The 25970-nt window shown below is 35.2% G+C and overlaps 1 protein-coding gene across 5 annotated transcripts in view; it reads left to right on the forward strand.

The window, feature by feature from the left end:
* The window catches only part of OPA1 (OPA1 mitochondrial dynamin like GTPase), an 82512-nt gene that overhangs the window by 1437 nt on the left and 55105 nt on the right, over nt 1-25970 (forward strand). For 2 of the 5 annotated variants that reach the window (XM_027584911.2, XM_027584909.2), the window contains exons 2-8: nt 4506-4824; nt 5472-5568; nt 7262-7369; nt 7865-7918; nt 8578-8645; nt 17042-17152; nt 22141-22194. In XM_027584911.2, the coding sequence (XP_027440712.1) occupies nt 4506-4824; nt 5472-5568; nt 7262-7369; nt 7865-7918; nt 8578-8645; nt 17042-17152; nt 22141-22194 (811 nt within the window). The remainder of the gene's footprint in view (nt 1-4505; nt 4825-5471; nt 5569-7261; nt 7370-7864; nt 7919-8577; nt 8646-17041; nt 17153-22140; nt 22195-25970) is intronic. The other 3 variants (XM_027584912.2, XM_027584910.2, XM_027584913.2) reach the window with 3 other exon arrangements.

Raw genomic sequence — 25970 nt, forward strand, 5'->3', positions numbered from 1 at the left:
ATTTCTAGTTTTTATAAGGAATGGAATCCGTTTTTATGAAGGTTGAATCTAAATTTAGAACTGGATGACATACAATAGTTATAGTCAATTAGAATAATTGAATAGTTATTTCCGATTTTATGGAATTTGAGGTTCTGAGTAAATCCACAGCCCTTGATACTGCAGTAAATTATTTACTACCTTTTTATTTCTACTCTTCACTGTTTCCTGGAGAAACATTTCTAATTTTATTTAAATAAAAAGGGAAAAGACTTTACAGAAAATAGCATACTTCATTGGAACAATTGAGATATGTAGGAAAACTTTAAAATTTGAGCTTAACAACAGACTGATTAATAACTGGTATTTGTTTATTCAGGTGGATGCTATTGCACTAAATTGTTTAAGTTACTATGGACTCCATAGAGTCATGGCTTAAAAGTGTTTATGTTGATAGCACAGTTTAGCTCCCCTGCAGAAGTAGAGATGTGGAAGGTCAGAAGCCTCAAGCTCTGGAATTTGTCTTTTGCTGTATTTCTTTTGCATGTTCGTTATGAAGGAGAACATTTAAATTCCCATTCTTAAACAGATGGGAACATAAACATTTTTTGATATAATATATCTAATTACATATGGTAATATAAGAAGATCAGTGACCAGCATTTATTTAGGTGCAATAAATGTTTGTGTAAATTTGTTGAAAAAAGAATTTGTATTAGGAGATGATACATAGGTTAAAAGAGATGATAGATGAGAGAGACTACATGATTTTGGGAGCCATGGGGGGGATTGTTTTGCATCACATTGATTTTTAGTTTGGCCAAATATAGAAATCTATATTCAAAATACTTATTTATTGAGCACTTACTCTATGGTCATTGCTAGGTTCTTTCACCTTTTGTTTTGTTTTGTTTTTGCTATTTTCCCAATAACATATGTTCATTCAGCAAATTTATTAAGCATCTACTACTTGTGAAGCACTGGGCCAGGCTTTAGAAATACAATGACAAGCAAAACAGGACTGCCCTGGCCTTATGAAGATTGCAGTTTACTGGTAGAGATAAATATTAATCCAATAATTACAATATTATGTAATACCAATTTTATGTGCACTGAAGAAAAAGTACACGGAGCTAAGAACTGTAGCAAGGGACTCGAATTAGAATATAGGTTCCAGGAGAGGAGGGAATGCTGAAGTGAAACCATTTGTGACCCGAGTTAACAGGAGTAACGGGAGCTAAGTAGGTAGAAGAGTTTGTCCAAGCACAGTTGGTATCAAGGCCCTGAGGTGGGAAGGAGTATGACACAAAGAGCTAGATGAAAACTGGTCTGGGTGAAGCTGGGAGGTGAGACGGAGAGAGGCAGGACCAGACCATGGAGGGCTTTATAGACCAGGAGTTTGGATTTTATTCTGAATGTGGGAGGAGACATTGAGGAGATTTATGCAGGTGAGTGAAAGTGATCAGATTTACATTTCAGAAGAGTGCTTTGCCTGTGCTGTGGAGAACACCGCAGTCGAGACTGTTTATAGCAGCCCAGATAAGGAATGGTGGTAGTGGAGATGGGACAGATGGAAGATTCGAGATCTGTGTTGGAAGTAGAACTTGAGGATGAGGAAGGTATCAAGATTGAACCCCAAGTTTGTGGCTTGTGAAACTGGACAGGTGTTTGTGCCATTTCCTGAGATAGGAAGTACCGGGGGGGGTCAGGGTTTGGGGGGAGGGAGGAAGGATATCATGGATTTGGACATTTGAGGTACTTTCTGATATTTAAGGGGTGATGTTCGGTAGGCATTTGGACACAAGGATCTGGAACTTAGCTATTTGTATTAGACATGCAAGTTTTGAGAAACATGAGTATGTATGTGGTAATTGAGGAAATGGGTATAGATAAGATTGCCTAGGAAGAGTGAATAGAATGAGAAGAGAAGTGACTTTATATCTAAGTCCCATGAACTCCCAACATTTAAAAGGTAGTTGGGGAGGGGCACCTGGGTGGTTCAGTTGATTGAACATCTGATTCTTGATTTCCGCTGGGGTGGTGATCTCTGGGTCCTAGGATCAAGCCCATGTTGGGCTTCGCACTTACCGGGGAGTCTGCTTGGGATTCTCTCTCCGCCCGACCCCCCACCCCGCTCACAAGCTCTCTGTCTCTCTCTAAAATAAATAAAAAAGGGGGGGGGATAGTTGGGGGGGCCTCTGAAAAAGAGTGGCCAGTGAGTAGGAGTAAAGCTAGCGACTGTCCGTGTAAAGGGAGTTCCAGCAAGGAGGGGGTCAACACTGTCAGATACTGGTGAGAGAGAAAATGAGAATTGAAAAAAATAAATACCCATTGGAAGGCATCAGGACACTCAGTGAGGGCTGTTTCACTGAAGTGATACAAATGGAAATCAGGTTGGTTTGGCTTTTAATAGAATAGCTAGAGCAGGGAACCAGCGTCTGTTTTTTCTCTCTTCTTTAAATTGAGAGAGACTTGACTAGTGATTCCTGAAAAGGCAGGAAGAATTCCGAGGAAACAGAGGGATTTGCCTTTGAAGGGAAGAGGAGTACTTACTGTAATCTCAGAGCTCAGGGCTCAGGACCCAAGGGGACAGGGAGCTAGAGGAGGGTGGGTGTAGATGCAGTAGGAAGTAACAGCATGTCTCCTTCTGATGGCTTCCATTTTCTCCAGAAAATTGCAGGAAGTATAGGGAGAATGTGGGAGGGCAGAGGAGGGTGGAGAACATCTGAAATAGTCCTAGCAGAGAGTGGAAGAATGTATTGATGAACAAAGTAAGATTGTCAGGCATTCCTGTCCTGGGGACCAAGGTGAGATGTCCAGTGGATGCAGTTTTCTTCAGTAGTGCTTCATTCCCTTGGTACAGGCTTAACGTGATAATAAGGTTCATCTAGGGTTTGTATTTTGCCAGACAAGTGTAACAAAAAACCAGAGGGCAACTGCGTTTAGATTATTTGCAAAAGAGTCATTGAAACTATGAACTATTTATTATAAGGTGGCTAAGTAGGTAAATAGATAAGGTGGAGACAAATAGGTTAAGAAGATAGAAGGATCCATGACTTGGTTGTTCCAGTAGGATCAAAGATGGTTGTATCGAAGGGGATTATGGTCTGAGAAGAAGATACTTGAATCAGTGATTATTGGCAATAACTGATGTAGTTATTATCCCATTTTAACAGATTTTAAAAAACTGAGGCTTTGGTAAGTTCATAATTTGCCCTTGATTGCACACAGGTAAGCAGTGAAACTATAAATGGAACCAAAGTTTATCTGGCTCAAAACACTAAGTTGCTGCAAGGATAGAGCTGAAAGAAGTTTGAGCTAAATGGTATGGAACCATGGGCTATTCCCCCCAGTTGGTTTGGCTCTTGATTTTTTTTTTTATATCTGTAAGTGGTAATGTTAGTCTTCCAGCAAAAACATCAGGACTACTATTTACTCTTTGCCCTTGTCTCCCGTGTCTAGTCTGTCATTCTGGTATCTACCATTCCCTTCCTTTTTCAGTGCTGCCACCTCAGCTCACTCTAGTGTGTTCTCTTATATCTGCACAACTGATATAAAATCACCTTATCACTCCCCAAATTACCAAAAGATGGGTGGTTTTAACAGTAGACATTTATTTCTCACAGTTCTTGGAGGTTGAGAGCTCCAAAATCAAGGTGCCAGCATATTTGGTGTATGGTGAGAACTCGCTTCCTGGTTCATAGACAGGCATCTTCCTTCTGTGTCGTCACGTGACAGAGAGGGAGAGATCGATCTGTACTCTTCATCTCCTTATCAGGGCACCAATCCCAACACAGGGCTCCACGTCCATGTCCACATACAAAGCAAGTTACCTCCCAAAGGCCTCACCTCCAAATACTTCATGTTGAGAATTAGGCTTCCATATATAAATTGGGGGAGGACACAAATATTCAGATTGTTGCACATTGCCTTTAGTATCTTCTTTTATTTCTCTTTAATCTTACTCTATTCAGAAATGTTCAGTCAGGTATCTTATATATAGTTAATGATTTTTCCTTAATTTCTATCCCTGGGCTATCTCAGGATTCTGAGACCTAGAGGAGAGGGCAAAGAATAGCTATTCTAAGCTGTTGGAATTTTTGTGCTTAAAAGCAGGTTTGCATTCATTTTGTTTCCAATTTTACTGACAGCGAATAGCGGTTAATAAAATAAGTAAATGAGAGGGCAGGCTCTGGAGTCCCACTGCCTGGGTTTGAATCCTATCTGTGTGGACTTGGGCAAGTTATTTGTGTGTGTGTGCCACCTTTTCCTCATTGGTAGAATGGAGGTAATACTAGTATTTTCACCATAGGATTTTTAGCAGGATTAAAGGAGGTAGCACATGCTGCAACAGTGCCTGGCATGTAGTAAATGGTTAGTAAATGCGAGGTGTGGTCTGACATAATGTGGTTGGTCACATGCCCGCCTGTGTGTTTTCTCTTGGGTATATTGCTCTTTTTATATCATTTCCTTTGCATTGTTACCCAGTCTGATCTTTGTCCCATGCTCTTTTTTTTTTTTTTTAGTGAGGTCTGCCAATACTTAGTGAAACATAGCTCTGGAATCAAAGGAAGCTTACCACTACAAAAACTGCATCTGGTTTCAAGAAGTATTTATCATTCACATCATCCTACCTTAAAGCTTCAAAGACCCCAATTCAGGACATCATTTCATCAGTTCTCCTCTTTAACTAACCTTCCCTTATGTAAATTGAAACTTTCTCCAATTAAATATGGCTACCAGCCACGCAGGAATTTTTGGCCAGCGAGATTAGCTGCAAGACTCTTAAAACTTCGATATCTCATACTAGGATCTGCTGTTGGGGGTGGCTATACAGCCAAAAAGGTGAGTCTAACTTCCACTGCTTTTTCAATTATTTTAGCATGATTATTTGAAGGTTTTATAGCACAAACCATTTTTCTTTAGTGCAATAGAATAGAATTAGGTATTTAAAAATGTATTGTGTATCTCTACCATGTGCTAAATGGTTTTAATGGTGCTAATAGAAAAATGCTCTTTGAATCTTCGTTATACTTAAAGGAGATGAGAATGGCCTAGTGGAAGGGAGCACTGGGCTGGGGTGCGGTCTCCTAGGTTTCATTTTCAGCTTGCCACTTAGTAGCTCAGACAGGAAAGTAAGGTGGCATGCTAACACAACCACTTTTTGGCAGCTTTGGGAGTAGAGGCAACACCGCTGGTTTATCTTCTGTTCCACAGTATTGTTTAAAACCAGGTCATGAAACCTGTTTGAAATAAGACTGTTTTGAATTTTTACATTTTCCGTATTTTGTAAAGGAACATTTACATATTTTATATGCTTGCCAGCTGATTTGTTTTTAGAAGAGCCGAGGCTACTTTGTTTCTAAAATATTTGAACATAATACATCGTTCGTAGTAGATTAGCATGTTTTAATTAGATAAATTAAGGTAGTTTTTCTTTATTTTTGTATGACGTTCAGAGCATTTGATTGGCATACTTTCTTTTCTTTTAGACTTTTGATCAGTGGAAAGATATGATACCTGACCTTAGTGACTATAAATGGATTGTGCCTGACATTGTGTGGGAGATTGATGAGTATATCGATTTAGGTTTGTATCATCAACATTAAAACACGTTTCTTGGTAGTGTCTTTGGGAAAGAGAAATAGTGATATTGAGATAGTTTCTTCACTCATGAGCTTACTGTGTAGCAGTTTTATTTGAGTGATAAAAGTAATAGAATCAAAGAAAAAATTGGTAGGAAAAATAATGCCCTCGCCCGTCACTCTCACATAGCCACCACTGTCTTTCCTTAAGGACATTTTCTTTTAATTGTAGCTAGTCTGTGTGTATGGCTAATATTTTAGAGCCAAAGTCTATGTACACTTTGGTTTCTTATCTTTTGCTAACTAATTTGTCAGCTAAGCAGCCTTCCTAGACATCACTTTCAGTGTTGTGTATTGTTACCCAGAACAGATGCACCGTGACCCACCTAACTAGTTAATTTTGACTAGATCCCTTGGTTACCTCTACTTTTTGTGACCAGGTCCCTAAAAGCCTGCTAATGTCCGTAGTAATTTCTCCCCATAGTTAGCCACTGTTCCCCTTTCTGTATAACAGGTAGATGAGAAAAAAGTATATTTGATAGTTCTGATTGCCAAGATTAAGTTATGGTAATTTTATTTTCCTCAGTCTCTTTTTTTTAGACTTTGTCTAATTTCTTAGCCTAGGTGTATATGGGGGTGGAATTAATCTATGTACTTATTCACACGACATTTTCTTAAAGATAAAACCATGCTGCATTGACAGAGGAATCTGCAGGAATTTGAAGCACTCTTTCAGTATTTTTCTAATATTCGTGTGGAGAGCTTTGGACTTTATTTGCCAGTACCACAATGTGGGGCTGAGGGTCTGGATTCTGAAGCTAGCCTGAGGCCTGACTCCCCACTTCTCTGTTGTGTGCGCAGGTCCAGCTACTTAACCTCATTGCCTCAGTTCCTCACCTGTAAAGTGTGGTTGATGATAATTTTGTAGGGTTGCTATGAAGATTGAACAGGTGAATGCTTTTATAGCACTAGAACAATATCTGACATATATTCTTATTTTGAGAATATTTATGTGTTTTGGTCTTCTGCAGAGAAAATTAAGAAAAGCCCATCCTAAATCAGAAGATACTGTAAAGTTGTAACAAACCTCGACAAAATTGTTGAGTGTTTGTAAACAAAAATTCTCTGACCATTTTATAAATAAAGCTAGCAAAAATAAAACCAAAGCTCGCCTTGGGCTCTTAGACAGTTATTTCCAAATAGTAACAAGTGTGAATTTTCTGAAGGTCTGTGAAAGGACAGAGAAAAGTAATGGAATTCTGTTTCTGAACTTGAACTGAGATTTCATTACTTTTTTTTGAGTTTGGACCAGGTGTTATAGGAGGCGTTTTCTCTTTTTCCTTTGATTCTTAGCCTCTTTGCTGTGACTTTCTCCTTAAAAGTATTTCTGATTCCAGTACAGTGTTAACATTGTTAATATAGTGCTTCTGTTTCAAGTCATTTAACTTACAGAGCAAAGCTGTCCATGTAAGCCAGACATTTGGTGAGTCTTTTTAAACAAATTTCATGGCTTGTGGAATATCCTTAGAATTACACATTGTTTCAGATACATGTAGCAGTTGTGGTTGTAGTAGGGAGAAAAATGGAAAAATATTTTAATTTAAATTTATATATATTTATATATGACATTATTTAAATTTTATCAATGTTTTAGTAGTGAAATTCTTATTTTGAGAAATTTTTTTCATCTTCTCCAGAGAAAATTAGAAAAGCACTTCCTAATTCAGAGGACCTTGCAAAATTGGCACCTGACTTTGATAAGATTGTCGAAAGCCTCAGCTTATTGAAGGACTTTTTCACCACAGGTAAGGAAGGATCTATTTGATCTCACTTAAAATGTCAGAAACCGCAGAGGAAAAATACTGAGATGTATTCATTTGTTGATTCTATCTTTTAAATGAAAACATTTAGTACAAATGAAAAACAGGTTTTTGAAAAAAAGTCGCACAAAGTTTTGGTGCTCAGTGGTTTTAAATTTTGGTTAATGCAACAAAATGAAAATTTGTAAGAGCTTAAACATGCTTGGCTTTAGTCAATGAGGGAAAAAAAATCTCTTGTTCCCGACAAGTAGATGAGACTTCCTATGTGCTTGCTTTTCATAATTGGTTAGAACCAATTTGGTGATTTTAAAACAAACTTAATTATGATGTACCATAATGAGTAGAATTTACTGAGGTTAATCCTGGTGTATTTGCCCAATTCATGCCCTGTCATGATATAACTCCGATCTCAGACATATTTGTTTGCTCATTCCTGTCAAATTTTACATTTCTATTTCCCCTTTTGCTGGTTTTTCACAGGTCACAAATTGGTTAGTGAAGTCATAGGAGCTTCTGACCTACTTCTCTTGTTAGGTGTGTAAACAGACATTTTTGCTGACCTTAACATGCCTTTTAAATGCTTTTAATAAACTAGTTGCAAATAAAATGTCAGACCAAATTTACGCTGCTTATGCTGAATTTTAAAACTCCAGAAATATATTGGGCAAATTCTTTATCTTATAGGTGAAATAATAAAATAGTTATTTTGCAGTAAAACTAAAATTCCTAAATATGTATCTATAAGATTAAAACTATTAGAAAGTTTGCTTAACCAAAATATTTTCTTGAACTTGATATGATTGTTTCTGATAATTGAAATGAAAAGTAATTTTAGTTTGTCTCATCTGTCCTGTCACAGTTGACATTTTAAATTTATTTTGTTACTATCTGTGGTCTGTAATGGCAGTGGTAAAGGGCTGAACTGTAAGTACTTTCATGGAAAATAATCCTTATCAAAGATTGTCTTTTTTTTAATTGTGATTTTTGGTGAAATTTTAAACATGTCTTATAATATTTAAAAAGGTTTTTTTTTTTTTGACATAGGTTATCAGTATGTTCCTTAAAATAAGAATAGCTTTTAATTTTCAAAAAAGTGATTTTTGCTTTAAAAATCTATTTGCCTTTAAAATAAGTTGGAATTTGGGCTATTGACAGCAATGGAGAATTTAAAGGACTGCATATTTATCTTTAAGGTTCACCTGGAGAAACAGCATTTAGAGCAACAGATCATGGATCTGAAGGTGACAAGCATTATAGAAAGGTAAGTATAAAGGAGAATTCTTCACATAGGTAGTCTTGAAAGAGATAAAATAGTTTTTACCCACCTAGAAGACTTGAAAACAGTAGCATCTGAGGAGCAACTATAAAAGCATCTAAGTAAAGGTGTTTTTAGTCTTGGTACAAAGTGGAGGTACTATGTGACAGTTCTGGAAATATTGGAGAAGCCCATTTCTTTCAAATATGCTCTATGAAATATTAGTTATACAAGGATTGTTTTCAACAAAGTGCTTTATTCTTAAATATGTATAGGAAAAGCTGAGTAAGTAAAATAAACAGGCTTTCCTTTTCCCTAGGACTTCTCAGACGTTAATATACTTGTGTGCATTGTGAATCCCAGGAGAAGTCAAAGTATACAGCGTTGTCCAGATTTATTTAGCAACAGAACCCTTTTTCCATGAAATATATTCTAGGGACTAATGTTTCATGGCATATACTTAGTGGAAATATTAAGAGAATAGGAAATGGGTTATTAGGGGATAGATTGATTCTGTTACATTAGTAGTCAATTGTGTATGAAGTTATTTTGGTTATGTCAATTTCAATACTTGTGTTAAAATCCATATGAAAGTTTTGGTAGAATTGATGATGTAAAGTAACATATGCATTGCTCTTTATTTATATTCATATGTTAACCTGATATTCTCTTAGTCTTCATTTTTTTCATCTTTTGGAATTGGTAAGATAACTGATTCCTTGGAATTTTTTCCGAAATAATATTTAGATAAATAGATACCTGAAAAAATAATGAACATTTTAAAATTAAATTTGGAGTATGTAACTTTTATACTGAAGGTTATTATGGTTTTTATAAATTGAAGGGAAATTTATGTTTATTTGGAAAGCAGAAAGAAAATAATTCTGATGCATAAGTTTCCATCTCTCTCCTTGTCCTTTAACTTTGAACTTTTTGCATGATATTCCAGGTTTAAATTCTAGTATTTCAAAGACTTTTCTCTTGCCTTTTAACTAGATCTTTTAGAGAAAACATTTTAAAATGTTTGTGCATATCTGTGTATGTGTACAAGTGTATTTGCCTTTTAACTTGATCTTGTTTGATACCTTTTCCATTGGCATTTTAAAAAAAGGAACACCCTTGACTATTCATGCGACTGGGAAGAAAAATTTGAATAGCAATTAGCCTATTATGCAAAGCTTATTTTGAGCCAAGGCCTTGGCCTTTAATGCAGGTAGACTTAATGGGCAGAGAAGAGCTAATCTAGTGAGGGAGAAGGAACCTCTCTTATAGGATTAGTAGTGTGGTTTTCCAGTGAGGAGGCCTTGTTGCGTAGATCAGTTAGGGGAGGTCGGCATCTTTGCTATTCTCTGTTATGGCCAAGGATTGCTTTGGTGAATGAAAAAACTTGTTTCAGGGTCTAGCTCAGATAATCTCCTTAAAATCCTGCTAAGATGCTTAATGAATAATTGGTAAGTGATCAGGAGCTTTGCAGTAGAGAAGAAGCAAGAGAATGGATCCCTGGGAATATCATTATAGTCTCAGATGTTTTTTATGCAGTAGACATAAAAGTAAATTTACTGCTTTATTTTATAATTTACTTTGCTTAAAGGTAAATGTCCTCATCTACTGTTTCTTTTTAACTTTTTCATAATTTATGGTGATTATCTTTCCCATTAAAAGCTCAACAATTAATATTACTGAGTCTAGAGTTGTAATTAAGGTGCTTTCATTACAGTTTAAATTAAATTGTAGGAAATGCTAGTATAAGAATTTACTATACAGGAAAAGTATTTCCAGCCTCAACTAGTGGTTTTAAATTTTGTTAATATGCAACATTATGTGTTTCAAGGCTTGACTCTTAACTATGATATTCTTGCCTATGAGAGCCCCAGATAGAAAATGGTATTCAGAGTTTGAAGCAGCCATGCCTTAGCTTAATGGCTGTCTGGGTTGTACCAAAATTTCTGGCCAGACTTAAACTAGAAATGTAAAAGTAAATGTGAATCCAATTTTTTTAATTTTTTTTTAAGATTTTATTTATTTATTTGACAGAGAGAGAGACAGCAAGAGCGGGAACACAAGCAGTGGGAGTGGGAGAGGGAGAAGCAGGCTTCCTGCTGAGCAGGGAGCCCGACATGGGCTCCATCCCAGGACCCTGGGATCATGACCTGAGCCGAAGGCAGACGCTTAACGACTAAGCCACCCAGGCACCCCCCAATTTTTTTTTTAAGTAGTAATAAAAACATTTCTACAGCTAGAACTAGAAAAGAGATTTGTCCTTTCTAATAGAAGAACACAGGGGCACCTAGGTGGCTCAGTCTATTGAGTGTCTTGACTCTAGGTTTCAGCTAGGGTTGTGGTCTCCCCATCAGGATGGGGCCCTGTGTTGGACTCCCCGGCTTCCCCTCTGCCCCTCCCCCTACTCATGTGCTTGCACTCTCTCTCTCTCTCTCTCTCTCTCCCTCCCTCCCTCTAAAATAAATAAGTAAATTAAAAAAACAGGAACACATCTGGAGAAATGCTAGCAGGTAGAGGAATAGTTAGGACCTTTCAGAATCAACTGAAGTGAAAATGACAGAGTTGAGAGAATACAGATGTCAGATTGTTTGACTTGAGTCAGACAAAATGAATAACACAATGAACTGATTACCTATGGCTCCCAGTCTGGGGTCACTAGACTTTTAGGTACTCTGGAAAGTTGTAATTGAGGTCTACCAAAAGTCTACAAAAAGGGAAAAGCATATATTTCTGCATGATGCTGCACAGGCTAACTAAACATCAAGTTCCTTTGACTTTGCCTGGATTTATATCCATTCAGTTTATGGACAGTGGTCATTTACATCATGTTGACCAGAAGTTCTGATACATATTACCAAATTTAAAAAAAGGAAAAATATCAAAACCACTTTTCAATAAATGCTGTTAATCAGAAATTTTAAAATTTATATCCACTGAAGAAAAATATTAGAGCCCTTGATGTCAACTGAGTAATATCCTTGAGACCTGGAGACCTTCAGAACCACCTGAAGGCAAATTGAGAACTGAAGTGATGAGCCTATTTTAGTGAATAATTTGCAAATCTGCAGATTTCTTTATATCAATCATAACATAGATAGGTGACAAGACCACTTAGTGAATCTCCTTTTTTAGATTCAGTAAGATTGTCTGTTGTAGTGAAAACTAACTTGCTAAATGAGACATGTTATTATCTGTACTTTCATTTTATCATGTTTCTCATTGGTCATAAACATTTCACAGAAGTAAGCAGTGTGGTCATTCTGAAGGTTACAAGCACATTTATAATTTATAGAAAATATTTGAAGGACCTTTTAAAAGTCTAAATCATGAAGAGTGGTATTACTGTTTTAAGTATAATTATTAGATGGTAATTAATGTTCTTCCTTTTCATATGTTACTCTAATTCTTATTTTTGTGGCTTTACTTCTCTTGTACCTCCCAGCTGAAATCTCTCTTCCCTTTTCTGCCAAATTTTTTCTCATCCTTAAAGCCTCGCTCTGTTGTCCTCTTCATGAAACCTTCCATAACTATTTTAGCTCCATTAACACTGAAAACAGTTGCCAGCTGAAACATTATTTACTTTGGCTTGCATTCTTTCTATCATAAAATCTCAGTCCTCAGAACACCTAGGATAATACTGAGCTTTTAGCAAAATGGAGTGGTTGATTTAACACAGTAAAAGAGATGCTAATTGAAGTAAATAAGTTTCATTAATGCCAACAGGTAGGCCACAAAATCTTATATAATGTGTCTTCACTCTGATCACATGTGAATTTCTCTTGGCCTTTGATATTCGGCATCTACTGAGGAGCATAAGAATGTGAAAGTAGTACCTGTGCTTGGTGACTAAAATGAAGCAGCATTGCTTAAGTAGGATTTATGTTTCTGGGATTCCTCAGGCAGCAAATAATGTAGTAACTGTGTAAAATGAAATTCCCACAACCAACATCATCAAGCAAGCACAGATCAGTAAACTTAAGTTTCCTGAGCAGCTAACTGGCAAACAAGGTTAGAATCTTAGCTAGGAAGCCAACCCACTTGTGCACCGAAGTGTAGTAGTTGGGAAGCAGAGGAATCAGCGGAAGAAAAGGAGGGAAGAACTGCATAAAGAAAAATGGAATGGCAAAACAGGCCATCCTATTTTATTCCTTCATAAGCACACTGTCCTTTTATGTCATTTAAGAAACATTAAATGTACATACTGTGTACATAATACTGTTTTTTGGTAACAATTTAGAACAAAGGGGATTTGGTAGGAATTGTAATACTGATAATAACTATCCGTAATAGACTGATTTACTCATCTCTTAAAATTATCAGTTGTAGAAATTGTCCAAGTAGTAAAATAGGAAATTATATTTCTGAGTAGAAGCAGATTAAATAATCCAAATGGAAAGATATATTTCCTTCTGATATCCATTAATAAATATTTTTCCATTGACCATAAATACCTTGAGCAGAGCTATGTATTACTGGGAGGGGGGAAAATAGTTATTTTTAGCTAATCAAATAGAATTATTCAAATTTTGAAAAGTAGTTTAATTCATACCAGTATTTTTTGAATGGAAGTGGAAAGTCTTCTCATTCATAAAGTTCTTTTCTGGACCCAGGTTACTTTTTTAAAAAGTAATAAAGCAGGAGTTGGCACACTTTTCGTTAAGGGGCTAGGTAGTGAATATTTTAGGTTTGTAGGTCCTGAGTTCTCTGTGGACTACTCAACCAGCCCATCTTCTTGGTAATTCAAATATGCCTTTTAATGTATTGTAGTATTACCATTTTCTTCTTTTAAATGTGGATTAAACCTCCTGGAGTCAGGGCCACTTTGTAAATATACCATTGTGCCGATAGGACTGCATCAGGTACAGACTTCATAGTCACACTGCCTGCATTCAGATCCTGTCCTTCCTGCTTTCTGAGCTATGGGATCTTGGTTGGACAAGCTCAAACTCTTGAGTTGCTGGTTTCCTCTTCTGTAAAAGGGGGAACCCCTGCTTTATAGGGCTGTTTTATGTATAGCCCTTTAGCACAAGATCTGCACATAATAAAACTAAACAAATATTGGCTATTAGGGTGATGATAATGACAATGATTATTATTACCTTACATTTTTAATTACTGTATGAGTTAATTGCCTATTAACATTATTTGATGAATTTCCTCCCCTTAATTTCTGTGGAGTCTGTTCTGGAGATTATGAAAAATGGGAAAATAGATTATAGGGCTGATGTATAGCTTATTTACAGAATACACATTTTTTTGGAAACCCAATTTGAATTTTATACTAGAAACGTCATGTGCCTTATTAGGTAAAAGTAGGTCATAATTTGATCATTGAAGGAGCAAACGTGCCAAGTTGTTCTTTAGGTGTCAGCTGTAACACATCTCAAGTGTCAGGTCTTATTCTAGGTGGTAGGTATACAAACAAACAGGATAAAGGCCTAGTTCTGCTATGATTTCTTAAAATGCTGTTATAAATACAGTATTTTAAATGTATTCATATATGAATGACTTATAATTTTAAGATTATTTAAAATCTTTCCTATTAAGGGAAAGACTTTAAGGTTTTTGCAGCATTTTTGGCTGATATTTTGATTTCTAGACTTATCGCTGATTTTCTTGATCTAATGTTAGAATTCTTTAAAAATCTGGCAATACTGTAGAAATAACGAGACTGAGAGTTGCAGGGTCAAGTTGACAGTAACTAGGAGATGTTTAGAGAGTATATCGTTTGTAGTTGTTTACAATAACTATTGTTATTTACAACAATTATGTTTATATATAATGTATACGATTTTAAGATAATTACGTGCTGTTTCTTGAGGGAAAAATGTCTGAGCTTGGGAAAATATTTATTGAACAAAATGTATTTTGTCCACTTAAGGAATGTGTCTTGCCCAGTAGTCACATTTCTTTCCCTTCCTTATTCCATGTGGCCTTATTAGCTCAGAAGCTGTATTTAGGGTGAGATTTGATATCCAGAATAGATAAAGGTAATCTCCTTTAGTCATGTAGCATAGTGTAAATAGTTTTTTCTGTATCTAATTCTTGTTTTCTTCCTACTTTTTCAGGAGGTAACAGTTAGTTTCAACTATCTTCACGTAACAGTGCTTCAGTTAACAACATGGAAGGAAAGTGAGGTGTCCCTAGAAAGAGGGTGTTTATTTGTAATATAATAGATATTAAGTGTTTACCATACAATTTGTATATAGATACAAGCAATGGATTAGGGAGGGGTATTTAAGCTATAACTAAAAAAAAATCTTGTGCCTGATAGACTAGCACAGTTAAAAACTGTGGGATATTTGCTCACTGCTTTGACATTATGTAAGTTAGAATACTGGTAGTATGTGAATTAAAGCACAGGTACACTACTGTATAAACCAACACAAAAGAAACCTTTAAAAGGGTATTGTTTTGAGACATCTAAACATTTGGATGATGAGAAGTGATTATAGTAAATGACTAATAAAAATAAGTTGGATTACTCTTCTTTCTGCTTTATGAAAAACAATCATACAAAAAATGAAAAAATGACAGGAATGATGAGGACAGTGAGAGTAGTTGGTTGGCATTGTCTTTCTTTGCTAGATTTATCCATGACCCTAAAAGTATTCATTTAAAAGATCTATCTTTAAAGATAACCGTGATGAATGAATTTGGAAACAGATGTTGACAGTTCAGTTATGTCACCTGCCATTTTGATGTTCTCTCACTTGTCACGCAGAAATTTCAACTAGTTTCATCCTTTGATTTCTAGTAAGTCAACCAGTTTTATTACTGTTGGCATAGCCTAATGTATTCAGTGTAAGAATCAGACAAAAATCTCCCAAATTATATGCCAATACTTTCCCTTAATTTAAAATGCTTTACTATAATACTAGCTTTCCTGTTTGTATTTCTTTCTTTTCTGGAAAACTTTCATTTATAGTAGAAGTCTTTGGGTTATATAAAGTTAAGTTATTAAGCCTCTGGATGATTCTACTAATTAAAATTTGAATATAATGTTAACCAGCATTTTAGGAAGCTTTCTAGTTGTATTATATAAAATATAATATTTTGGACTATTATTTTAAAAATTTCTGAAGCTATTTGAAACTGCCAATTTAGATTATTTTAATGAGTTTAGTTTTCCTAGCTCTTTTTATTTTTATAATGTGGTAAAAATTGAGCCCATTGTTCTCCCAGAGCACTGTTCTCGTGCAAATCAAATAGTGACCCCATTCATTGGAACTTTACCTTTTTTTGGGGTGTCATTCATTGGAACTTTACCTTTTTTTGGGCTGAAAAAATATTAGGCTTGTGACATTTTCAATCCTTAGTTGTCTTTTCTCCCACATCTTTTGGGGGTCTCTTATCTAATAGGCCAGCAATTAAAAATACTGTACAGAAAATGACATGTATTGAGTACCAATCCACATGTAAATACATTGTGATAAAAATTGCACCAGTTAACATTTCATGATTATTAAATGGAATGAATTTTAAACATAGGAACGGTGATTGTGTTGTACATAGGTAACTGGGTTTTGTTTCATTTTGAGTTTTCATAATAACTGTATTTCCAAATCTCAGTTATGTTCTTTTATAGTGCTTTTGCTATTACTTACGTTCTTAGAGACTGTTTCTACTGAATGTCAGAACAGCTCATAAAAAGTGAAAATTCAGTCAAATACTTTATGTTGTATGAAGTTAAAACAGCGCCTCAAACATTATTTTTTAATTTGAAGAAAGAGAATCCTAAATTGTAGTTAGATAAGCTTGTGTGCGTAGGCATGTAGAATATATGAATTAATATAAAACTGTGATTAACTTGATGCTTGGAAACTCAAATTAATGGTTTTGAGGGGCTGTAATCTTTAACTTAAGTCATTAGATATCAAGGAAAAAATACTTGAGTAATAATTTAATAATTAAATAAGCTATTATGTATACTCCTTTCAGTCTTGTGAGAATTATGGTTGAGAATTAAGGTTTTTTTCCCCTTTTGTATCAAGTCAGGAGCATATACTAGCTCATATTGGCAATTCAAAAATAAGGGTTGAAGTAGTAAGCTATTAACTACAATGCCACTTTCCTTGAGCATTCCAGTTAGTCTAGGTTTTACTGTATATTAATATTACATATCTGGCCCATTTTATTCAGCAGACAGTCACATTGCTTTTCACTTTTGTAAACTCTGCTATTTTATATTTTGAGACATCTAATTTTACTGAGGGGAAAAATGGAAATGTGGTATAGAGCCCTATTATATAGTGGCTCTAAAGGTACAGAAATGCATTTCCATTTTTGTTATAAGCTATCCATTCTTCCCTGACTTACACCCGTTCCTTGCTTGTGCCCTTTGGTTTAACATTGTTCTCCTCCCCAATTTTCCTCTTCTCCTCATTGTAAACTCATGGCAGGGTCTGCTTGGTGAGCTCATTCTCTTACAACAGCAAATTCAAGAGCACGAAGAGGAAGCACGCAGAGCTGCTGGCCAATATAACACGAGCTATGCCCAACAGAAGCGCAAGGTGATGGATGATTTAAGGGGGCTACTGATGTATTCACACTAATCAGCCATTTCTACCAAGATCATATCACCTTAATCCATTCGTGGACTCCAGTGATGGGAAATTATTTTTGACAAAGTAGAAATATAAAAGATACATAATACAAATATCTAACTTTCCTGAAAATAAACCCAAAATATTAAACATAGGAATCTTCTCAAACTGAGATTCTCTGTGAGGGTCCATGGATTTGTATTTAGAGAAGAATTATGAATTCTGGTTTGCTTGGTCCAGTTATTGTATCAAGTCACCCTCAGTTTTTAGCTTGTCTGTGGTTCTCCCAAGTTTTCATTCCTAAAGTGTAAAGTGTAAACTGTGGACAACCACTATTTAAATTATTTAAAGAATGAAATTTGCTTGTTTTAGTAAAATGGGTCAGCAGAAAACATGGTTATTTCTTATAGAAAAAAACTATTTTGGTATAAGTTTTGGGCAAAATTATTCGAATACACCCTCATAAACTCATTGATTAAGTTTTTCCACAATCATCAGTGAAGTCAGCACAAGTAAATTTTCACCTTGGACTACTGAAGGATTGAATATTGGAAATTTGATACGATTCAGGTTGCTGAAGAACAGATTCTAATAAAAGTTGGCATAAATTTGTACAAATGTTTGGTTTTAGGTATAATCAAGAAGTTCTTAAAAGGATGCTTTTGGCTATTATTTGATCGCATGGTGTAGATCCCAAGGTTAATGTTCTGAAGAGACTTGAGTCAAAATGAAATGAATGTAATGACTTTAAAGTTACATTCTGAGATCTTGACATCAGCTTAATTAGGTTACATATATTAGATCAGGAAAGTTTTAAAAGTCATATACAAATTTTACTCAGGAAAGGAGATTCAGCCATTTAATTAGCTTCCTGTAGGTTCTGGTTTAAAGTCAACCAATAATGATTTGATGCAGTAATTTTGCTTACTAACTTTACCTCATTTGGTGATGGGTAACACTTGAGAGTACTCCTCACAGTTTCATTTATCTTTTCAGTGTCACTTCCTGGCTTTTCTCAATTCCATGGCTGTAGAATCAACTCCTGTATATTTAGCTTTCAGTGAATGAACAACATAGGTGGAAATCGAAAATAAGTTATTTTCCTTTTTGGTTAAGTTAAAGTAGATGTGTTAAACCAAGAAAGGGCTTATTTTAAATGGTGCTTTAGCATTCTCTGTATGTCGTTGAAGTGCCATTTAAATATTCTAACAAATTGGATGGTTAAGCTGAGCCATCTGTTCCTTAGGTTTGTTACAGAAAGAAGGGGAAAGAACTGGTATGTTCTGGTATGTTAGTTAGAAATATGAATAGCTCTAGTTACAAGTTCTTGTTTTTTCATAATGGTAAAATAATTTGAAATGAGTCCCACAGATCTGCCATTCTAAGATTCTAAGATATGGTTTAAGATCATCGATATACTTTTGAATCGGAGGATTTAAGGGATATTAGTAGTGAATAATGTTCATTTTCTGCATTGCCCAAGGTTAGTGTTCATTTGAGGCCTACTTTACTAGGCTGTTTACAGGTTTAGAGATCTCATTTCTCTTTCTGATGTCATCAGATTGTCCACGTAATCTTTTATTCCGCATTTTCCTCATTTGTAAAGTAGCAACTGACAGGACTGCATCTCTATGTGGTGTGGTTTATTGAGGCATACTTAGTAGAGCACCGGATAGTCTGGCCCACTCTGGAGTTACCCAGTGCGAAAGTAAATGGAACTTCAAAAGCAATTCATGCTCTTCTGTAATGACATCATTCCCATGACTGTCCTTAAAGATCATTTCCTTACTGCATCTTCCCCCATTTCTCCCTGTAGTGGGTACACAGGTGACTTTTTCAGCCCTTCACTGTCTTCATGATCCGAATCCCAATTTGTGAGATTTGTGTCATTCCTCCAGGCATTTGAGGTTTTCTTGAGGTGCAGAACCACAGCTTTTTGTCACTTGTTAATCATTCTTCCTCCCTTACCTTCTTTTTTTTTTTAAGATTTTATTTATTTATTTGAGAGAGAGAGAATGAGAGATAGAAAGCACGAGAGGGAAGAGGGTCAGAGGGAGAAGCAGACTCCCTGCTGAGCAGGAAGCCCGATGGTGGGACTCGATCCCGGGACTCCAGGATCATGACCTGAGCCAAAGGCAGTCGCTTAACCAACTGAACCACTCAGGCGCCCCCTTTTTGTTTTTTTTTCCCTTACCTTCTTGAAAATATAAGTAGGCCTTCATTTTTTTATATCTTATTAGTAGCGGCTAATAAACTGTCCATATAGCTCATGCAAACAGTAGATTCAAACTGCCTTTGGTAGTTTTGCCTCCTATGAATACATACACATACATGGAAATGTTTACGAGTCCTTTACCTATGTGTTTTGGTATTTTGAAACGGCCACAATGGCTCAGTAGGAAGAAATACTTAAAATACAACACTCAGGCTTGGTTTTGTGAGGAGCTAGTAAAGGTTTTTCTTTTTCAGCTTTAGCTTGTTTCTGCGGAGGATTCCGCTCTTTCTCCATCAGATTCACAGCCGTGGAATTGTAGAAAAGCTGTGGTTTCAAGACCATTGATACCCATTTCTGTCAGGGTGAGTTTTAAATTAATTTCATAATGCAAACTGAATATATTGAACAATGGGACAAGAACTTAAGTCTTGTCGTAAGTAGCAGAACTTTACCAGTAAAGTGCATCAACATTAAATATACCCAGATTAGCTAGTTAAGATATTGAATAAGTGACAGGTGAAAAATCGTATGTGCTGTTCCCTTTAGAATATACAGAAAAGTATCTTTTCATTATCTTTAATATTTACTTTGTAAACCTAAAGGTTTTCATCTTATTTCCTAGAATGTATTAGGTCTGATTCCTGACTCCACCACCACACTTGTCTTTTAATATAATGTTAATTTTGATGTTCCGTTAAACTGAGTAGACAGGAAGCATAGTGATAAAACTACGCATGAGTTATGCCTAACACTTGTGCCAGAAGGGCAAATGATAAATCCAAAGACTTCTAAAAATCCAAATTTATAAAAATCTTAACAGTCATAGTTGCTAAATACTAATATTAGCATAAAGATTGTGATAGTCTAATAACCTTGTATCATTTTAACTTTTTATAGACCCTTTTTATTTTACCAAATTACCAAGTTAACCTTCTATAGACCTTGGTTTACAGTAAGCATTCTAACTTTTTTGTGTAATTGTATTAGTTACTTAATTATTGTCCCAGATGTAGAGTACTAGTGGATTTTCTATTATAATTTAGGATGTATTGCAGAAGTCATTAAATATTCACATTCAAAGCTAAAACAGTTTATACTAATACTGCTTATACATTTCATACTAACTTAACTGCAGTCGGATGAGTATTTAATAGAACACAATTACCTTTTAAAATGAATTGGGAATTTAATCTACACAGCAAAATTTTTATGACCACATTATTACAGCATGATGGCAAGCTGTATGAAAACAATATGGAATTATTTCATCCGTCTTCAAGATTTTGTTCTTTGGGTTATTGGTGCCTTCTCAGCTTGCTTGTTTCCTCACATTTTAGGAGACTATTAATAATTCTTGTCCGTTTTACACAAACACGGTCAAATGAAAAAGCTTCTCTCTGTAAGTCTCTGCTTGCTGTACAAGAATGAGAAAACAGTAATACAAATTTTGTTTTATATTATCTTTTCTTCTAATTACTGACTCATATTTGGAGATTTTTAGTCATAGACTTTTAAGGAAAAAATAATTTGTAGCAAGTATTATGATTTTTATTTAAAAGAAGTTTGGGGAATATTTTAAGAAACTTTGGAAAGAGGAATTAAAACCTCAAAATAACTTTTTGTGTGGATAAGAGTTATTAATATCTACCTCAGTAAGTAAATCATTTAAAATTTTTTCATACACAGTTGCTACCATAATGTCTTGATTGCTTAAATAGCCATTGAATAAAAGTGAACACAGACTTACATGAAGTTTACCTTGAGTTTTGTCTCCTATGAAATAAATTCATGTTTATGAATTTTGATGACCAGAAATTAGACAATTATTTTGAAAGACTGAGTATGACAACTTCTGCACCTCACCAAGGAGTCAAAGCACAGTTATATGGGTTTGTCATAAATGATATCATTTTAATAAAATTGATCATTGTGTTTTATATTTTGAATTATACTGTGACTAGAGCCTGTTAATGTAATAAAGTTCTTTGTTGTTTTGGATATTTTATCTTAGAACTATTAGCTTTAGTAACAATTGGAAGTAGTTTCCACAATACCTGTAGGTTTTGTCCTACTTTTATGTTTAAATCAATTTTAGTTGCCTTACTCAACTTTATTGCTACTGCATTCACTCTATTATGGGTTAGCAGATCTTGCACTGGAACTGAATTTAAAAACAAGCAGCTGGCTCCACTTAAAGCTCTGAAAATACAAGTTGTTCTTTGCATTTATTAAATACTTCCCTACTTACAGAATAGAAATGGGTAATAGATGCTTAACATATACACTATGACTAGTGAAATTTTTTCAGTACTATAAATGATAACATGCATCTAAGTTCCCAAAACACATTTCTGTAGGTGTCAGTGCTCTTTTTCTCCAGGCATCCAAATGCCTGGGGTTGAGTATAAAACAACCTATGAAAACTGTAGTAACCATATGTGTTGATCTCTTATTTTTCTAATGAGCCATTCATCAGAAATGACGAGCATAGCATCTGGAAAAGGATTGCTTTTTCAGGCTTTTACGTATTAATACAGTTACAAAATTTTAATAAGCAATTTTAGTGTTGAATACAGATTTTTTTACTTTATTAAATCATCTGATTTAAAATTTGCTTTGATTAAATATGCATGTAAAGTCAGTAGTTTTTGTTTTTAAAAATAACTTCAAAAAATTTTACTGTACATTTTATGTAAATCTATTTCTACTGAAATAAAATTAATTTATTTTAAATATTTAGGTGACAGACAAAGAGAAAATTGACCAGCTTCAAGAAGAACTTCTGCATACTCAGGTAATTCTGATGAGTAGAAAGAACCAGGGACTTTAAGGGGCACCTGGGTGCCTCAGTCATTTAAGCATCTGCCTTCAGCTCAGGTCTTGAGGGTTCTGGGATTGAACCCCACATTGGTCTCCCTGCTCAGTAGGGAGTCTGCTTCTCCTCCCTCTGCCTGCTGCTCTCCCTCCCTCTGCCTGTCGCTCTGCCTGCTGCTCTCCCTCCCTCTGCCTGTCGCTCCCCCTGCAGAGAGAGAGAGAGAGTGTGCAGGCTCTCTCTCTGTCAAATAAATAAAATCTTAAAAAAAAAAAAAACCAGGGACTTTATCTTAAGTTTGATAATGTGGGAATTTTTTTAAGAGAGTGAAATTTGGAGTGGTTTGATGATATGACCTTATAAATAGATGTAAAAAAAGAATGCAAAAGTAAATTGAGAAATAAGGAATAAAAAAGAAACTTGGTAAATGTGGTTTAACTCCTTTATTTGTAAAAACCTATTTTTGAGTGAATCTTATACTTCTAATTTTGAAGGAAAACTGCTATGGAAAAAAAGTGGGGAAAAGTGACTTGTTCTTACATAGACCTGTGCTTGCATTTTTACATTGATGGACTAATTAATTTAAGTCATATAAGAAGTTGATTTGAGTCTACTGTAGTTCTAATCAGCCCTCAGTATCTTTTCCCTTCACTTCTCTAAATCCCTAAACTAATCAGATAATGACTTTTCTAAATGTATTTCCGGCACAGTTTGAAAAGCTCCTCTCCTGTAGTTTGTTATAAAACTCATTATTTTAAAGTTCTGTGCAATCTGATGAGTAGGTAAATTCTAGTACAAAATTGCCATATCACACACTCCATCATTAGTTAATATATTTTTACGATTACTACTATATTATGATGTAATATAAATACAATAATAATATATAATCTAGTTATGTTAAATTTACATGGATAACAATGATGTGCAATAATTAAGAAATTTTTGTCTTAGGGTACCTGTGTGGCTCAGTTGGTTACGACTGCCTTCGGCTCAGGTCATGATCCTGGAGTCCCGGGATCAAGTTCCGCTTCGGGCTCCCTGCTCATCAGGGAGTCTCCTTCTCCCGGTGCCCACCCCTCCATGTGCTCGCTCTCTTGCTCAAATAAATAAATAATGAAATCTTAAAAAAAAAAAAAGTTTTTGTCTTTTAAGAAAACTTTTTTTTTTTTTTTTTTAAGATTTTATTTATTTATTTGAGAGAGAGAGAATGAGAGATAGCACGAGAGGGAAGAGGGTCAGAGGGAGAAGCAGACTCCCTGCCGAGCAGGGAGCCCGATGCGGGACTCGATCCCAGGACTCCAGGATCATGACCTGAGCCGAAGGCAGTGGCTTAACCGACTGAGCCACCCAGGCGCCCTAAGAAAACTTTTTTTAAGGGGGGTCTCTTTTTAGGGAAAAAATACAAGAGACAACCTAGATGAAATTAAACAGTATATTTTGAGTCACAGGTTTTCTTAATATCTGTGCATTGATTTCACTGATATCTGTGCATTGATCCTCATGCCTGACTATATCATAGAATCACTTGTGCTCTGGCCATCTCCATATATATATGTATATATATATATTTTTTTTTTTTTTTTAAAGATTTTTATTTATTTGACAGAGAGAGAGACAGCGAGAGAGGGAACACAAGCAGGGGGAGTGGGAGAGGGAGAAGCAGGCTTCCCGCCAAGCAGGGAGCCCGATGTGGGGCTCGATCCCAAGACCCTGAGATCATGACCTGAGCCGAAGGCAGTCGCTTAACCAACTGAGCCACCCAGGCGCCCCTCCATACATATTTTTAAAGGCTTCCCAGCCAAGCAGTTGTAATCTTCAGTTCAGCCAGAGGTTAGGAATCATTGGTCTCAAAGTGTGGTCTCTGGAGCAGTTGCATCGGTACCTTTCCAGGAACTTGTTAGGAATGCAAATTATTGACCCTTTCCGAAACCTCCTGAATCAGAAACGGTAGAAGTAAAACCCAGCAATCTTTCTTTTTAAAAGCCCTCAAATTATTCTGATGCATCCTTAAGTCTGAGAATTATTAGTTTAGATCTTTGGAGGACAGCTCAGTAACACATCTCTGCAGAATGGCTAAAGCTTGGCACCTATACCAAATGTTCCGTCCCCAGAAAATGTAGACCCCATAATTGATTCCGTATCTACAAAGAAATGAGCCATTGGAAATCCTACCACCCTTATATATTCATTGATAACAACTCTTTGACTTGTGCAATTTGTAGTGTCAGCCAGTGGGCATTGACACAAACACTGTATGAAAAATTCCTGATAAAATAAGCCCCGAGGTTCTCTGTATCAGTCATGTGCAAGAGAAATACAATGCAAGCCACGTGTGTAATTTAAAATTTTTACATTCCAAAATGTAGTCCAGTTCCATCCAGAACTGATTTTAATAATATATTTTATTTAGCCCAGTAAATTCCAAATTAGTATCATTTAAACGTGTAATTAGTATAAAAATAGTAATGAGTATTTTATTTATTCATATATTTACTGAATCATAAAAGTCTGGTATGTATTTTACACTTAACAGTACATCTCAGTTCAGACTAACTACATTTCACAGTGCTCAACAACTCCAGTGGCTAGTGGCTACCATATTACACAGCAAAGATCTATTATGTCAGAATTTTGTTGTATATATTATATATACAACATATAAATGAACAAGTATGTTAAAAAATGTTTATAGTAAAATCTAGCTTCTAGTTCTACCTTTCTCATATTACAGAGTTCTACTGCAGAATATGCTTTTTTAAAATTTGACTATAGTTGGACATTCTCTGAGGATAGACCCCTGATTTCCTGTTACTTACTTTGTTCTTGAAAGATTACAACAACCTAAAAATTTTCCTAAAAATGATTTTCCATTTTGAAAGGCATGATATTTGAAGTTGGACATAAACGTTCTGCTGGTTGTAGGAACAAGTAATTCTTAATAGTGTCTGAACATTATTCATGTTTAGAGAAGAAATGATAGTATACAAACTGAAATGACCAAGTAGAAAAGGATCACATTTATTTGAGAAGAAAAGTGTATAGCTAAGCATCTACTTTGGCAAAACAAGCTGTCTACATGTTATTAGTCTTATTTAAATCTGTGTTTATATCAGTATTTTAAAAATTAATGTGTAATCTCTGGCCTTGGTAACTTAACCAAAATTTGGAGTTTGAGCTCTTGATTCTGACCTATATTCAAAACCCTGTGACCTTGGATAGGCTATCAAGGGTCCCTAACCTCAGGTCCCTAATCTAGGTTACCTTTGCCTCATGTAAAGACTTAAGGAAGCTCTAATGCTTGTAAAACACTCAGTATTGGGCCTGTCACATAATATATGCTCAGGTACTATTAGCTGTTGTTATTTTATATCATTTTTATATACGACATAAAATAATATGGGGAATGGGAAGAATTTGAATTTTTGTCAATTGTTCCTATAGTAAAGACATCAATTTTTGATGTAATAGGAAATACTGTTTCAATAGAGTGTACTTAAGAACTTGCTTCTTTAAATTCTTATATTTTAGTATTTTTAAATAATTCGGTTTCTTCAATGTAAATAGCAAAGAATTTTCCAAATAAAATGCCAAATTATAATAGAAAAATAATTCTACTGTTTGAGATAATTTTCATAATTGATTTTATTCTCAACATTTTTGAAGAAGCTTTTTAAATGAAATAATTCATTTTAAATATTCAGGAGATATGACTTCAGGATTTTGGAAGATTTTAATTTAGACTTAATTAAATTATT

This window comes from Zalophus californianus, chromosome 1 (genome assembly GCF_009762305.2).
Source record: "Zalophus californianus isolate mZalCal1 chromosome 1, mZalCal1.pri.v2, whole genome shotgun sequence".
NCBI lineage: Eukaryota > Metazoa > Chordata > Mammalia > Carnivora > Otariidae > Zalophus > Zalophus californianus.